The sequence below is a fragment of the Mercenaria mercenaria genome, chromosome 13, assembly GCF_021730395.1.
Source record: "Mercenaria mercenaria strain notata chromosome 13, MADL_Memer_1, whole genome shotgun sequence".
Lineage (NCBI taxonomy): Eukaryota > Metazoa > Mollusca > Bivalvia > Venerida > Veneridae > Mercenaria > Mercenaria mercenaria.
The window spans coordinates 65,659,818-65,673,693 of record NC_069373.1 but is presented as its reverse complement, the minus strand read 5'-3'; the positions used below and the strand labels follow the sequence as shown (position 1 = coordinate 65,673,693).

General features: G+C 36.2%; 1 protein-coding gene across 3 annotated transcripts in view; it reads left to right on the top strand.

Moving 5' to 3' along the window:
- LOC123528673 (striatin-interacting protein 1-like) overlaps window positions 1-13,876 on the top strand; it is a 49,365-nt gene that overhangs the window by 26,518 nt on the left and 8,971 nt on the right. For 2 of the 3 annotated variants that reach the window (XM_045308576.2, XM_045308574.2), the window contains 6 exons: window positions 3,288-3,469; window positions 4,058-4,187; window positions 5,367-5,513; window positions 7,008-7,105; window positions 11,149-11,275; window positions 13,736-13,836. In XM_045308576.2, coding sequence (XP_045164511.1) covers window positions 3,288-3,469; window positions 4,058-4,187; window positions 5,367-5,513; window positions 7,008-7,105; window positions 11,149-11,275; window positions 13,736-13,836 — 785 coding nt within the window. Of the gene's footprint in view, window positions 1-3,272; window positions 3,470-4,057; window positions 4,188-5,366; window positions 5,514-7,007; window positions 7,106-11,148; window positions 11,276-13,735; window positions 13,837-13,876 lie in introns of all 3 variants that reach the window. The other variant, XM_045308575.2, reaches the window with a different exon arrangement.

The window sequence follows — 13,876 nt, the reverse complement described above, 5'->3', positions numbered from 1 at the left end:
TAAATACTAAGTTATCTGGGGTTAGGACTGGGTCAGGTGAGTGCCCCCTTTAAATGCGGGAGTGGGGCCTAGGGTTGGGGTAGTAATTGAAGTCGACTCATAAATCATCAAGGCTGAAAAACTAGTAAATTCTTGAAAATTATGTTTTAAAAAGTGTAGCATTCCTTTATATTAATTCTCAAGACCATTTATCAATGTTTCAGTGTTGACCTATGATTATTATTCACAATATTACCAAGCTGATACATACACAGAGCAATAGCTTCTCCCTTCAGTGAAATATTTAATAATGCTTTCTCCCACAGAGTCTTTGCTAGAGGTTGCCATAGCGATCATAGTTCCAAATATGAAGCAAGAATTAAAAGGTGTTGAAGAGACGAGCCTCTATCTTTTTAAAATCATGAAAATTACTGTAAAAACCTTTAGTGGTATACTCCCAATAAGAAAAAAAATATGGTCTTAAATATGGTGTGTGGTTATTGGAGGGTTGGAGTGTTTATATAGGGCACAGCAGTATCTACCATATAAAACTCTGTGAGCCTAGCCCACTTAGCTCAGTACAGTAGAGGAAGTGCAGATCTAAAGGTTGTAGGGTCTTGACTTCAGTCTCAGGGCGTTGTGCATATTCTCAGTGATGATTTGATAAAAAACATTCTGTGGCAAACCATCTGTCCTCCATCTCTGATTCATGTAGAAAAGTTGGCAGTAACATAACCGAAATATTGTTGGAAAAAAAAAATACAAACTAAAACTCACTGAGCCAAGTGAGCCAAAACATCTGGGGTCATTTTCCTTGATAAGATAAATGATCTCTTAATGTTTAGGATGTAGGGTAGCTGTGAGAGGGGGGAATAATGAGGGTAAACTACTAAAACATTTATTGTATCAAGTAATTTTCCATTAAAACAAAGCTAATTAAGGTAAATCAGCATTTCATTAAAGTTATTTCTTCCGGATAAAGAAGATTGACTTCCAACAGGGGAGAGCACACAGTATATGTATTCAGAGTTTAGGAAACCCATCCACCCTTCAGAAGGTTATGTGCATAGATCAGCCGGTACTTGGTGGATATTGTTGTTAACTGACCTCATGAATATAACTGTTATTCTACTAAGCTCTAATGAAATACACAGAAACAATTATGGGCATTGTTATTGCTTGCCATTGAAATGAAGCTGATAAGATATATCTTGGTTGTTTTATTGTGCATTATCTTTGATTCAGAATATAAATAAAATGGCAAGAGATAGAATTTTCAATTAAAAAAGTGAAAAGTACAAGGGAATGGTCTTGTTTAGTAAACATAACCATTGATTTTCAGTTTTGTATAAATATTGGGTAAAAATAATTTAAAAATGATGTTGTAATAAAGAGCATTACAGATGCTGATTGACATTGTGAGAGACATGTACTGTTGCCTGGGAAACATTTACTATGACTGTTAACATGGTTCAGAAGGGGAGGGGAACATTGCTCAAACAGACTTTGGAGATCAGTTGTAAACAAAAATCAGCATCTAATCAGTTTCTGAGCACAGTTTCAATGTTTTATGAATAACAATGTTTGCATTCTGAAATTTACCTAATTTTAAAGCTGGTACATCTCTCTCACAAATGCTCCTGTCTCCTGTCATATTAATTTTGAGATCCTTTGTCAAAAACTGTTTTTAGTTTTTCTATAATTAAACAATTCATGAGAGATTTTCGTTCAGCCATTGACATGTACCTTGTGTTACTATGCTAACAGATGATTTATCATGTAGAAAAGGTAGCTGGTGTATATACTGCATGTACCCCCTCACTGTATCCACTTACTCTCTGCCCTAGACCTTTCACCTCACCTCATGCTTGCTAGGGCCTTATTAAGGGTCTATACAGATATTGTTGTTGTGCTGGCAGATGAAATACCATTCACTCGAGCTTCAGTTGCTTGTTCAATAGGGCATACTTGAGTGGTTTGTATGTTCCTTGGCTTTTTTTCTTCTATTTTCTATGTTAGGATTACTCAAAACTCCTTGAAAACTCGACCATTTTGCTAATCCCCTTGTGACCTCCATCGAACGGTATTTTACTGTATACAATAGTTGGATTAGATAATGTGAGAATGAAAAACACTTAACAGTAAAATTTATGTCCTTAACAAAATGAAAGTGTAATACACAGTGTATATTTTACAACACAATCTTTATGAGTCATTAACTAATTGGACAACTGTTTCCATTGACCATATTCTTGGAAGTTTTACACTAAAAACCTGAATATAAGCTAAATGTTATAGGATTTGGAAATGGTGACAAATTTCTGCCAGCAGGCGAAACAAAAAGATGATATAATTTATGTTGGCATAGGCACATAGATGAAAAAGATGTTTGAAATGCGCTATTAATGCTCAGTCAGATATGTCGCCTTTTGATATGGCTTGTTGTCAGATATCTTCATTCTACTTTTAAGACCAAGCTAAGGTGCAGAATCAAATGCCTTCCATTCTCAATTGTGTTTTTGCCAATATTCCAGAACTACTATCCTTGCCTTTTGGCATAGATGCCCACACAAACCTGAAGCTGACAGAATTAAGTCATCATAATTGAATTAGAGGAATGAATAGACCATAGATATAAATATGCCATTTAGCTTTAATAATAATTTTTGTCTTGAGGCAGTGACAACTATAATTCAGTTCTTTTCAACATCCAAAACATTTATGTCCATACATAAATCTCATCAAAGGTCTAAAAATATATTTTTATCACCACAGAAAATATTGTATGGGTGACTTGTAATTTTTTTCATAGTGGAAGTTTATTTAGAACTGTGAAGTGCAAGTCAACATTGTGTACATGTTGTAAGTCTGTATGGACTCTTTAAAAGGCAGCCTCTCCGAACACTATTTTTATTCCCATTTTAGCAAAAACATACAGAAATATCAAACTATTAATGAAATGCAAAATTACATTTTGTTCTGGCAGGGTGATGACATAGAACTATGGCATTTTTCAGCATTTTTCAAATATTGAGGGTATTTATTAACCATTTAAAAGAAAATTATGCTAAACATTTTAGATTACCAGTAAAAATTATCAAATTGATTTTTATACAATATGATTTTTTTTGTAAAATGAAAATATTTTGAATGCATAGTAGAGAGCTGATACTTTGAATACTAACATGGCTGCCTTTCTAACCTTTATTTTCTGCTGCTCACTTCTGCTCCTAACAATGACCTTGACCTTGGCATGACCTTCGTCGTTTGTCATGGCAACGGCTTAATTCAAGAGTTTGATAAAACAGAGCAGCCTTGATGAAAATCCATTTGAGAATGGTAACGGAGTAGAGAATGGTGAAGATGACATACTTAAGGAGTTGGATACAGCAAAATCAGGTAGCGATGATGAACTGCCGCCAACCCCACCTCGACCATCAACCCCAAGGATAACACCTCAAAGAACGTTACCATGGAAACCAAAAGTGAGGTAAGACTTCGTTTTTTGTGATAATAACAAAACAAACTCAATATTTAGGGTTGTATAAATAGTAGACTTCTAATATGCCATCAATTTAAAGGATTTCCTTGAAACTGCATTCAGTTTATCAACATGCAGCGTAGCTGTGTATGACATTTTTTTCCCTTTGATAGATGAAGTTAGGAGACACCGGGGCACCCAAACTTGCTCAAGTTTGTGGATTGAAATACAACAATTCAAATGAAATTTCACGCAGGTGACCAACATGAAATTTAGTTGAACATGATGTACTTGCACAACTTTGTGGGGGGGGGGGGGGCAGTTAGATTTGCTCTCATCCCTCATTCTGTCTGATAAAAATTTCAAAAATGTTATTCAGAATACGAAGTTGTGATGTTTTTTCAGGATTTCACTCAACAAGACTAGAGCTGTGACCCTTCTTTAGTAAAAAAAATATGCATGAAAGTCGTAAAACACTGTTTTGCATGTTGCTTGAGATTTCTTTGAACTTAGATTATTAATAACTTCTTGTTTGCTTTAAACAATCTTGACTTCATCCTGATATCAAAACCATCATATATACTTGATTATTTCAAGGACCAAAGATTTAGAGATGTTTTTGGAGCACACAAGAGCAAAGTTTGTAGGATTTCAAGTCAAACATGATAAAGAATCCCTGGCAGGATTACCTCAACCGATACATGAGGGTGTAAAAGTTCTAAAACAGGTACCTCATTTTACTCGTTTACAAAATACAGTAAAACCTGTATTAAGCAGCCAGTCAAGGGAGGAACACAGTCTGGCTGCTTGAGACAGTTTGCTGCTGTAGACAAGTTGAAGCTAAAACAGAATGCCAATTTATGAAGTTATCTGAGTACCTGATTAAAGCAAGTGGTTGCTTAATACAGGTTGTGGCTAAGGCAGATTTATCTGTACATCAAGTCATAACTAATGCTCAGAGATGTGTTTCAAAGTTCAGAAAGGAGACCTGCTGACTCAGAGGTTTCAAGATTGATTGTCTGGTTTGAAAGGCTACCAGATCCATGACTTTTTTGTCATAGGGTTGCTGTTTAATTAATTTCCCAACTTGTCTTTCAAGTTTGTGATATTGAGAGAAACTTTAAAGGAATTATGTAAACACTGATGAATTCAGGAGCACAGATAACCAAATTACTACACACTTTTTGTCTTAAATACATTGTTTTACAGTAAACCCTGTATGAAACACACACTACCTGTGACCAATGACCACCTAGCTCTTAAGATCACAAGTTTTAATTTCCAATTCCAATACTTGCTGTGTATTGTAACCTGTCAGTACAGATCTGTGGAAGCATAAAATCAAATGTGCTGTGTATTGTAACCTGTACAGGTGTGTGGCAGCATAAAATGGAATGACATGTTTAATTATTTTTGAACAATAATTTCTTTTCTGTTTCTAACTAGAACAAAAAATCTATTGGAAGGGAATTTGCTAAATAGATAGTTCATCAGAAGGTAAATGATGTCATAAATCAAATGGCTGCCTCTAGTTAGCCATTTTCTTAAATTTAAAATTGTCATACCATTTTCAGGGGGCCTCTGTGGCCGAATTGTTTAAGTTGCTGACTTCATGTCACTTGCTCCTCACTGATGTGGGTTCTTGGGGCATAGACTTCTTCATGTGAGGAAGCCATCCAGCTGGCTTACAGAAGGTCCACCATGGTTCTACCTAGGTGCCCCACCAGTGATGAAATAATGCTCAGAGTGGCACCTAGGGTTTTCCTCTACTAATGAAAAACTAAACGATGACTTATGGTTAGGAGTTCTTCCCCTTTTATGTAGCATTTCTCGCAATAGACATTACAGATTTCATGTTGATAAACCATTAAGGCTTGTTTAACTTATTTCATGTTATTACTTTCAGCACCTTTATGTGTCCCTGTCAGAGCTTCAGGTCAAACGAGAAGAGGAGATTGCCAAGAACCCATTGTCTCAGCCAGAAGTTGACGTCCCGAATACACCATCTGAAGTGCTGTTTCAGGCTATTTTACCCAACCTACCACAGTATATGGTGAGATTATCATAATATGCTTAGATAATGCTGCAATGAAAATGAGGTTTGTGATTGATTCATGATTGATTATACTTACCAATGGGTAACTTGTAAGTCTTCAAGCAGCTTGTTTAAATGACTGTCAGAAAAATGTTTATCTTCAAACAAAAGAATATTCTGTTAGAATAAAAGTCATTCCTACTGTACAAAATTTGGGATCAGTGTTAGAATAAAGGTCATCCCTACAGTACAATGTTTGGGATGAGTGTTAGAATAAAGGTCATCCCTACAGTACTCTGTTTGGGATAAGTGTTAGAATAAAGGTCATCCCTACAGTACTTTGGGATGAGTGCTAGAATAAAGGTCATCCCTATAGCACACTGTAGGGGATGAGTGTTAGAATAAATGTCATCCCTACAGTACAACGTTTTGGATAGTGTTGGACTAAAGGGCATCACTTCAGCACACTGATTGGGATGAATGTTAGAAGAAATGTTATCCCTACAGTACAATGTTTGGGATGAGTGTTAGAATTAAGGTAGTTCTGCAGGTTTGGATCGAATTTTTTTTCTACAATGTAGAATTTGATTAAACTCTGACTTTTCAAAACTTCAGAACATATCTAGTAAATTTAGCAAATAAAAAAGATAGGGTCGTGTGCTAGATTTTTTGCTAGACTGATTTGAAAAATATGGACCTCACGCAATATTTCACAATGGGAGTCTATGGGAAAATCATAACTATCATAACATTTTCGCGAATAGAAATTATTCTACAATGTAGATTTTGACGAAACTTCTCACAGTTGTAAATAAAGACATGGTATATAATTTGATGAAATAAAATGTATAGGTCCGTGTGCGTATTTTAAAGATATTTGACCATGATTAAAGTGAACCGGACATTTCACGCTAATTTTAACACATTATTTTGAATTATTTAACGTGTCATATGTTTTAATACCATATTTTGACTTTAGAAATATAGCAACAATGCCATTGTAATAAATTTACGATTAATTGATAAAATGATTTTCATTTCCGTACGCCAAATCAAGGCTTTATTCTACGTTTTCCGGATAAATGACGTTACGCCATCACTTCCGGTTTATCAAACGTGCAGAACTACCTTAAGGTCATCCCTACATAACAATATTTGGGATGGGTGATAGAATAAAGGTCATCCCTACAGTACAATGTTTGGGATGGGTGTTAGAATAAAGGTCATCCCTACAGTACAACGTTTGGGATGAGTGTTAGAATAAAATTACGGATGGGAAAGTTAATCATATACACATAGAAAATAGCAGAATTTCAAATTCAACTTTTGACAGTGAAATGTCATTGGCATAATTGCACTTCATAATCACCATTTTATACAATTTCTGTATACCGGTATTTTGATAATTGTTTCTAGTAAATATTGGGACACAATTCTTCCATAGCTCATTGACGTTTTGGAAAGTAGCAGTAGGGAGATTGATATGTTTAATGGAGTTTTATTGTATTATAGATTGCATTGCTGAAAATATTGTTGGCAGCAGCACCAACCTCAAAAACAAAGACAGATTCAATAAATATATTGGCAGACCTCTTGCCTGAAGAAATGCCGTAAGAAATAACTGTTATATTTTTTGACACCAGCTACTGGTAGCAGCTCTATGTAATACATAAAAATAGTTGGTACAACTTTCTTGATATCTGGCCAGTTGTAAAAACTTTAAGCTCTTAAAGGTATACTAAACTGAAATTTCATATCTGAAAATATAAACAATTGCTACCTAATTATAGTTTATGTAAACATGAAATTAACATGTTTCTTGTGTGTATTAACAGAACTATGCATTAGGGTTCAATAGTACACATTTGATGCGTGCATAGGTAAACACAGTCGAAACATATACTGCCACAAAAATGTTCCAGATCTTTTAATTATTGACTGTTGTTTGACTTGATTCAAGGTATTTTATTATGGTTGCCTCTCTGCATACAAAGTTGTTTTATATATTAAGTAAAATTAAATGCATTTGATGTGGATTTTCTACATTTGAAGTACAGTCTAACCTGTACTAACGGTCACCTCCGATCAGCAGTCACCTCCATTCAGCGGCCATTTTATGACGCCCCCGACAGATTTTCCTCTATTTTATCACTTTATTCAGCGGCCACCGAAATTGCCTCCCGACCGCCGTATTTGACCCCTTTCAGTGGCCATTTTTCTTCTTAAACCAATTATTTTTAGGCAATAATCGCCGAAGATACCCGATTTTGAGAAGCACGTGGTTGCTAAGTTTCGCGTGACTTCACCACAAGAATGACAAAATGACATGAGCTTCTCAATTAAAACTGATAACCAAAGGTGTAATCCCCTTTTGTTATGATCAAATGGCCAGTAATTATCGGTAATTAGCGTGTCACCTCGTGTCAGTTTTGTTGTTCACAGTTTGACCTCGGTTAAAGATAATACTCGATAACTAATTAGTAGCATAATATTTGTGATTTTTTAGCTCACCTGTCACAAAGTGACAAGGTGAGCTTTTGTGATCGCGCGGTGTCCGTCGTCCGTTCGTGCGTGCGTGCGTCCGTGCGTCCGTCCGTAAACTTTTGCTTGTGACCACTCTAGAGGTCACATTTTTCATGGGATCTTCATGAAAGTTGGTCAGAATGTTCATCTTGATGATATCTAGGTCAAGCTGAAACTGGGTCACGTGCCTTCAAAAACTAGGTCAGTAGGTCTAAAAATAGAAAAACCTTGTGACCTCTCTAGAGGCCATATATTTCACAAGATCTTCATAAAAATTGGTCAGAATGTTCAGCTTGATGATATCTAGGTCAAGTTCGAAACTGGGTCACGTGCCATCAAAAACTAGGTCAGTAGGTCTAAAAATAGAAAAACCTTGTGACCTCTCTAGAGGCCATATTTTTCACAAGATCTTTATGAAAATTGGTCAGAATGTTCAGCTTGATGATATCTAGGTCAGGTTTGAAACTGGGTCACATGCCATCAGAAACTAGGTCAGTAGGTCTAAAAATAGAAAAACCTTGTGACCTCTCTAGAGGCCATATATTTCACAAGATCTTCATGAAAATTGGTCAGAATGTTCACCTTGATGATATCTAGGTCAAGTTCAAAACTAGGTCATGTGCCTTCAAAAACTAGGTCAGTAGGTCAAATAATAGCAAAACCTTGTGACCTCTCTAAAGGCCATATTTTTCATGGGATCTGTATGAAAATTGGTCTGAATGTTCATCTTGATGATATCTAGGTCAAGTTCGAAAGTGGGTCACGTGCGGTCAAAAACTAGGTCAGTAGGTCTAAAAATAGAAAAACCTTGTGACCTCTCTAGAGGCCATATATTTCATGAGATCTTCATGAAAATTGTTCAGAATGTTCACCTTGATGATATCTAGGTCAAGTTTGAAAGTGGGTCATGTGCCATCAAAAACTAGGTCAGTAGGTTAAATAATAGAAAAACCTTGTGACCTCTCTAGAGGCCATATTTTTCATGGGATCTGTATGAAAGTTGGTCTGGATGTTCATCTTGATGATATCTAGGTCAAGTTCGAAAGTGGGTCACGTGCTGTCAAAAACTAGGTCAGTAGGTCAAGTAATAGAAAAACCTTGTGACCTTTCTAAAGGCCATATTTTTCATGGGATCTGTATGAAAATTGGTCTGAATGTTCATCTTGATGATATCTAGGTCAAGTTCGAAACAGGGTCACGTACCTTCGAAAACTAGGTCAGTAGGTCTAAAAATAGAAAAACCTTGTGACCTCTCTAGAGGCCATACTTGTGAATGGATCTCTATAAAAATTAGTCAGAATGTTCACCTTGATGATATCTAGGTCAAGTTTGAAACTGGGTCACGTGCCTTAAAAAACTAGGTCAGTAGGTCAAATAATAAAAAAACCTTTTGACCTCTCTAGAGGCCATATTTTTCATGGGATCTGTATGAAAGTTGGTCTAAATGTTCATCTTGATGATATCTAGGTCAAGTTCGAAACTGGGTCACGTGCCGTCAAAAACTAGGTCAGTAGGTCAAATAATAGAAAAACCTTGTGACCTCTCTAAAGGCCATATTTTTCATGGGATCTGTATGAAAATTGGTCTGAATGTTCATCTTGATGATATCTAGGTCAAGTTCGAAACAGGGTCATGTGCGGTCAAAAACTAGGTCAGTAGGTCTAAAAATAGAAAAACCTTGTGACCTCTCTAGAGGCCATACTTGTGAATGGATCTCTATAAAAATTGGTCAGAATGTTCACCTTGATGATATCTAGGTCAAGTTTGAATCTGGGTCACGTGCCTTAAAAAACTAGGTCAGTAGGTCAAATAATAAAAAAACCTTTTGACCTCTCTTGAGGCCATACTTTTCATGGGATCTGTATGAAAGTTGGTCTGAATGTTCATCTTGATGATATCTAGGTCAAGTTTGAAACTGGGTTAACTGCGATCAAAAACTAGGTCAGTAGGTCTAAAATTATTAAAATCTTTTGACCTCTCTAGAGGCCATATTTTTCATGGGATCTGTATGAAAATTGGTCTGAATGTTCATCTTGATGATATCTAGGCGAAGTTTGAAACTGGGTTACGTGCGGTCAAAAACTAGGCCAGTAGGTATAAAAATAGAAAAACCTTGTGACCTCTCTAGAGGCCATATTTTTCATGAGATCTTCATGAAAATTAGTGAGAATGTTCACCTTGATGATATCTAGGTAAAGTTCAAAACAGGGTCACGTACCTTCGAAAACTAGGTCAATAGGTCAAATAATAGAAAAACCTTGTGACCTCTCTAGAGACCATATTTTTCAATGGATCTTCATGAAAATTGGTCAGAATTTTTATCTTGATAATATCTAGGTCAAGTTCAAAACTGAGTCACATGAGCTCAAAAACTAGGTCACAAATAATAGCAAAAAACGACATCATACTCAAAACTGGGTCATGTGGGAAGAGGTGAGCGATTCAGGACCATCATGGTCCTCTTGTTTATACTTCTGTCATGAAAATACTATTAAATTTATACGAAATTAATTGTGTTTGAAAAAAAAATATAAACCACTCTTATCTTTTACGGAACGTAACGGCAATCTTAGATCTAGCGTAGACAATAAGCGCTGAGAGTGGCTTCCCTTACCAAAATGGCGAAAATTGTAAACAGACTTGTTTGAAGTTGGAAAATTGTCTGTAACAATTTTTGTGGTAAAAAAAAACACGCCAGAGTTTTGGTACTGCGAAGGCAAATGCACGTCATTGTATTCTGGCAAAATAATAATGGAAACCCCAAAAAGAAATGGGCCAAAAGGCTATAGACCGGTCAGAAGTCTGAAAAATACATATACTGGCTGCACCTCCGATCGGCGGTCACCTGGCTTAAGCGGCCAAATTGTCTGCTTCCCTTGGCTGGCTGCTTAAGACAGGTTAGACTGTAAATATTTGATAATAAAACATATTAGTTAATTAAAGATGCAATTTGGATATCTTTAATATGGTGTTGAGTATTGCAGTACATGTTTTTTTACAGATTTTATTTTGTACTTATTACACTATATTAAATAGGAATTGTTTCAAAAAGTGAACCATTATTTTATGAAAAATTAAAAATTCCTGTATAATCATCTGTAGAAATATGACTTGTGTTTCATTTTTACAGAACGACAGTATTTCAGTCAATGAAGCTGGGTATAGATGTAAACAGACATAAAGAGATCATTGTTAAAGCTATCTCAGGGCTCATCCTTCTCATGCTGAAACATTTCAAACTCAATCATATATATCAGGTTAGATTTTGTATACTTTATATGTCATTTATTCTTACAATATAGACAAAATTTACTTGTAGGATTAATCACAATGTTATTGGCCAGTTTTTCGTTTTCCGTTAATATATACAGTAACTCTCAGATATGGAGAATCATTTGAAAAAATGTACAAGCTGCCCGTCAGTGTTGCTTTAATATTTGTTCAGGTCCACTTCTTCTCAAAAACTATAAAAGCTATGGCTTTGAAACTTTAACATCATTAGATGAGTAAAAGACTAAGAAACATAACTATTTGAATTATGGCTTATTTTGTAATTAGTAAATTTGAATTTGTTTATGTCCACTTTTCTTGAATATTATTAGAGCAATAGCTTTGAAACTTATCAAACTTGCTTATTACTATCATATGAGTTCATAGGCCAAGAACCAGAACTCTGATATGTATACCTATTTGTATAGGTTCACTGTTCTTGAATGCTATAGTTTTGAAACTTTAAACATTTTTGTCACCAATAAGTGAACAAGAAAGCCAAGAACCATAACTCGTTTCTTGCATATTGTTTTACGTCAAGTTGACTTATGTCAAGCATTTACAAATGAGCATTGACACCTGCAGGCAGTGCTTTTATTTGACCATATGGGCTGCGCCATGAAAAAACCAACATAGTGCATTTGTGACCAGCATGGATCCAGACCAGCCTGCGCATCTGCGCAGCCTGATCAGGATCCATGCTGTTCGCTAACAGTCTAATTGCAATAGCCTTTGAAAGCAAACAGCATGGATCCTGACCAGACTGGATCCATGCTGGTTGCAAACAGACTATATTGGTTTTCTCATGGTGCGGCTCATATGATAGACAATATGATAGTTTATAACTGTTTAAATTAACATTGTAGAAAATTTACTGTATAGGCAGTAGAAAGTTAGTTTTTAGATTCTCATCCTGCCTGCTCTTATCTGAAATCCCCCACCCCAAAATTTTTTCTTGGTCAAAATTCGGATATCCAAAATGTTTTAACCAGATACTGATACACTTTTATAAACATTGCCTGATTCTCCAGTTTAAAGAATGTGTTTGCCAATTATGTGAGGGTGCAAAGACAGTTTAACAGTATTTGACAGTATCTGATATTAAAGTTTACCATGACATTACCTCTTATTAAAATAAATTAAGAGAAAAGTTCATGAAAAATTGGCATTTAGACACCACGAGCAGACGTTCTGACAGCCTACTTTCGATTTCAAAAACTTGTCTTTCTGTGGGGCCTCCGTGGCCGAGTGGTTAAGGTCGCTGACTTCAAATCATTTGCCCCTCATCGATGTGGGTTCGAGCCTCACTCGGGGCGTTGAATTCTTCATGTGAGGAAGCCATCCAGCTGGCTTACAGAAGGTCGGTGGTTCTACCCAGGTGCCCGCTCGTGATGAAATAATGCACGGAGGGGCACCTGGGGTCTTCCTCCACCATTAAAGCTGGAAAGTCGCCATATGACCTATCATGTGTCAGTGCGACGTTAAATACTGGGCCTCAATTTATCAAAGTTCTTTGTTTTATAGAGATTAAGGCATAAACTCCAAGATTAATTTTTAGCTCCCCTAAAGCACAAATTGCTCAGGGTGAGCTATTATGATCTTTCATTGTCCAGTGTCCATCATCCATCTGGCTGTTAACTATTGCCTTCAGACACTATCTGCTCTGAATGATGGCCCAAAATTTTCAAATCAGTCTATCAAAAATACAAGCACAGTGTCTTAAGGTTATTTTTATTTGCCAAACTTAGTATATTCTGAAGTTTTGATAAAGGTTTAATAAAATTCTGTATTGTAGAAAAATATTGATCTAAACATGCAGAACTACCTTAAGCAGCAGGTCAGCTAAAATGTCAATTTGCCCTTTTGTTTTAATTCAAACATGTCTTCAGCAGCCACATACCTTAAACATCGCCTCGGTAGTCTAGTTGTAGAGCGTCCGCTTCGAGTGCGGGAGGTCGTTGGTTCGATCCCCGGCCGCCTCATACCAAAGACGGAATAAATGGTAATAGTAGCTTCTTCGCTTGGCGCTCAGCATTAAGAGGATAGTGCTAGGACTGGTCAGCCCAGTGTCAGTATAATGTGACTGGGTGGAGTATCATGCCACGTGTCTACGGCGTGATATTCCAGTGAGGCAGCACTATAAAGTTGGGCATTGTGCTCACTGCTACAAGTTGACACCATCGTTTATATGACGGAAAAATTGTTGAAAAGACGTTAAACCCGAACACACGCACGCACGCACACACACACACACACACTTACCTTAAACAGCCATACTGTATCTTTCCCTTAACTGGCTGCTTAATACAGGTTTAACTGTATTTTGGTTAAATGCTTTTGTCAAATTGGAGACCAGAACTTTTATATTTAGACATAATGGCTTGAAGTTCAGTAGTTTTTAGGAAGTATTAGTGTAAGAAGCAATTGTTTTCATAATCTGTTTACAGTTTGAGTTTATGTCTCAGCACCTTGTGTTTGCCAACTGTATACCACTAGTCTTGAAATTCTTCAATCAGAACATAGTATCCTATGTCACTGCCAAAAATAGGTAAGTGTGCAAACCTTACAGCCTTGTTAAAAAAAAACTT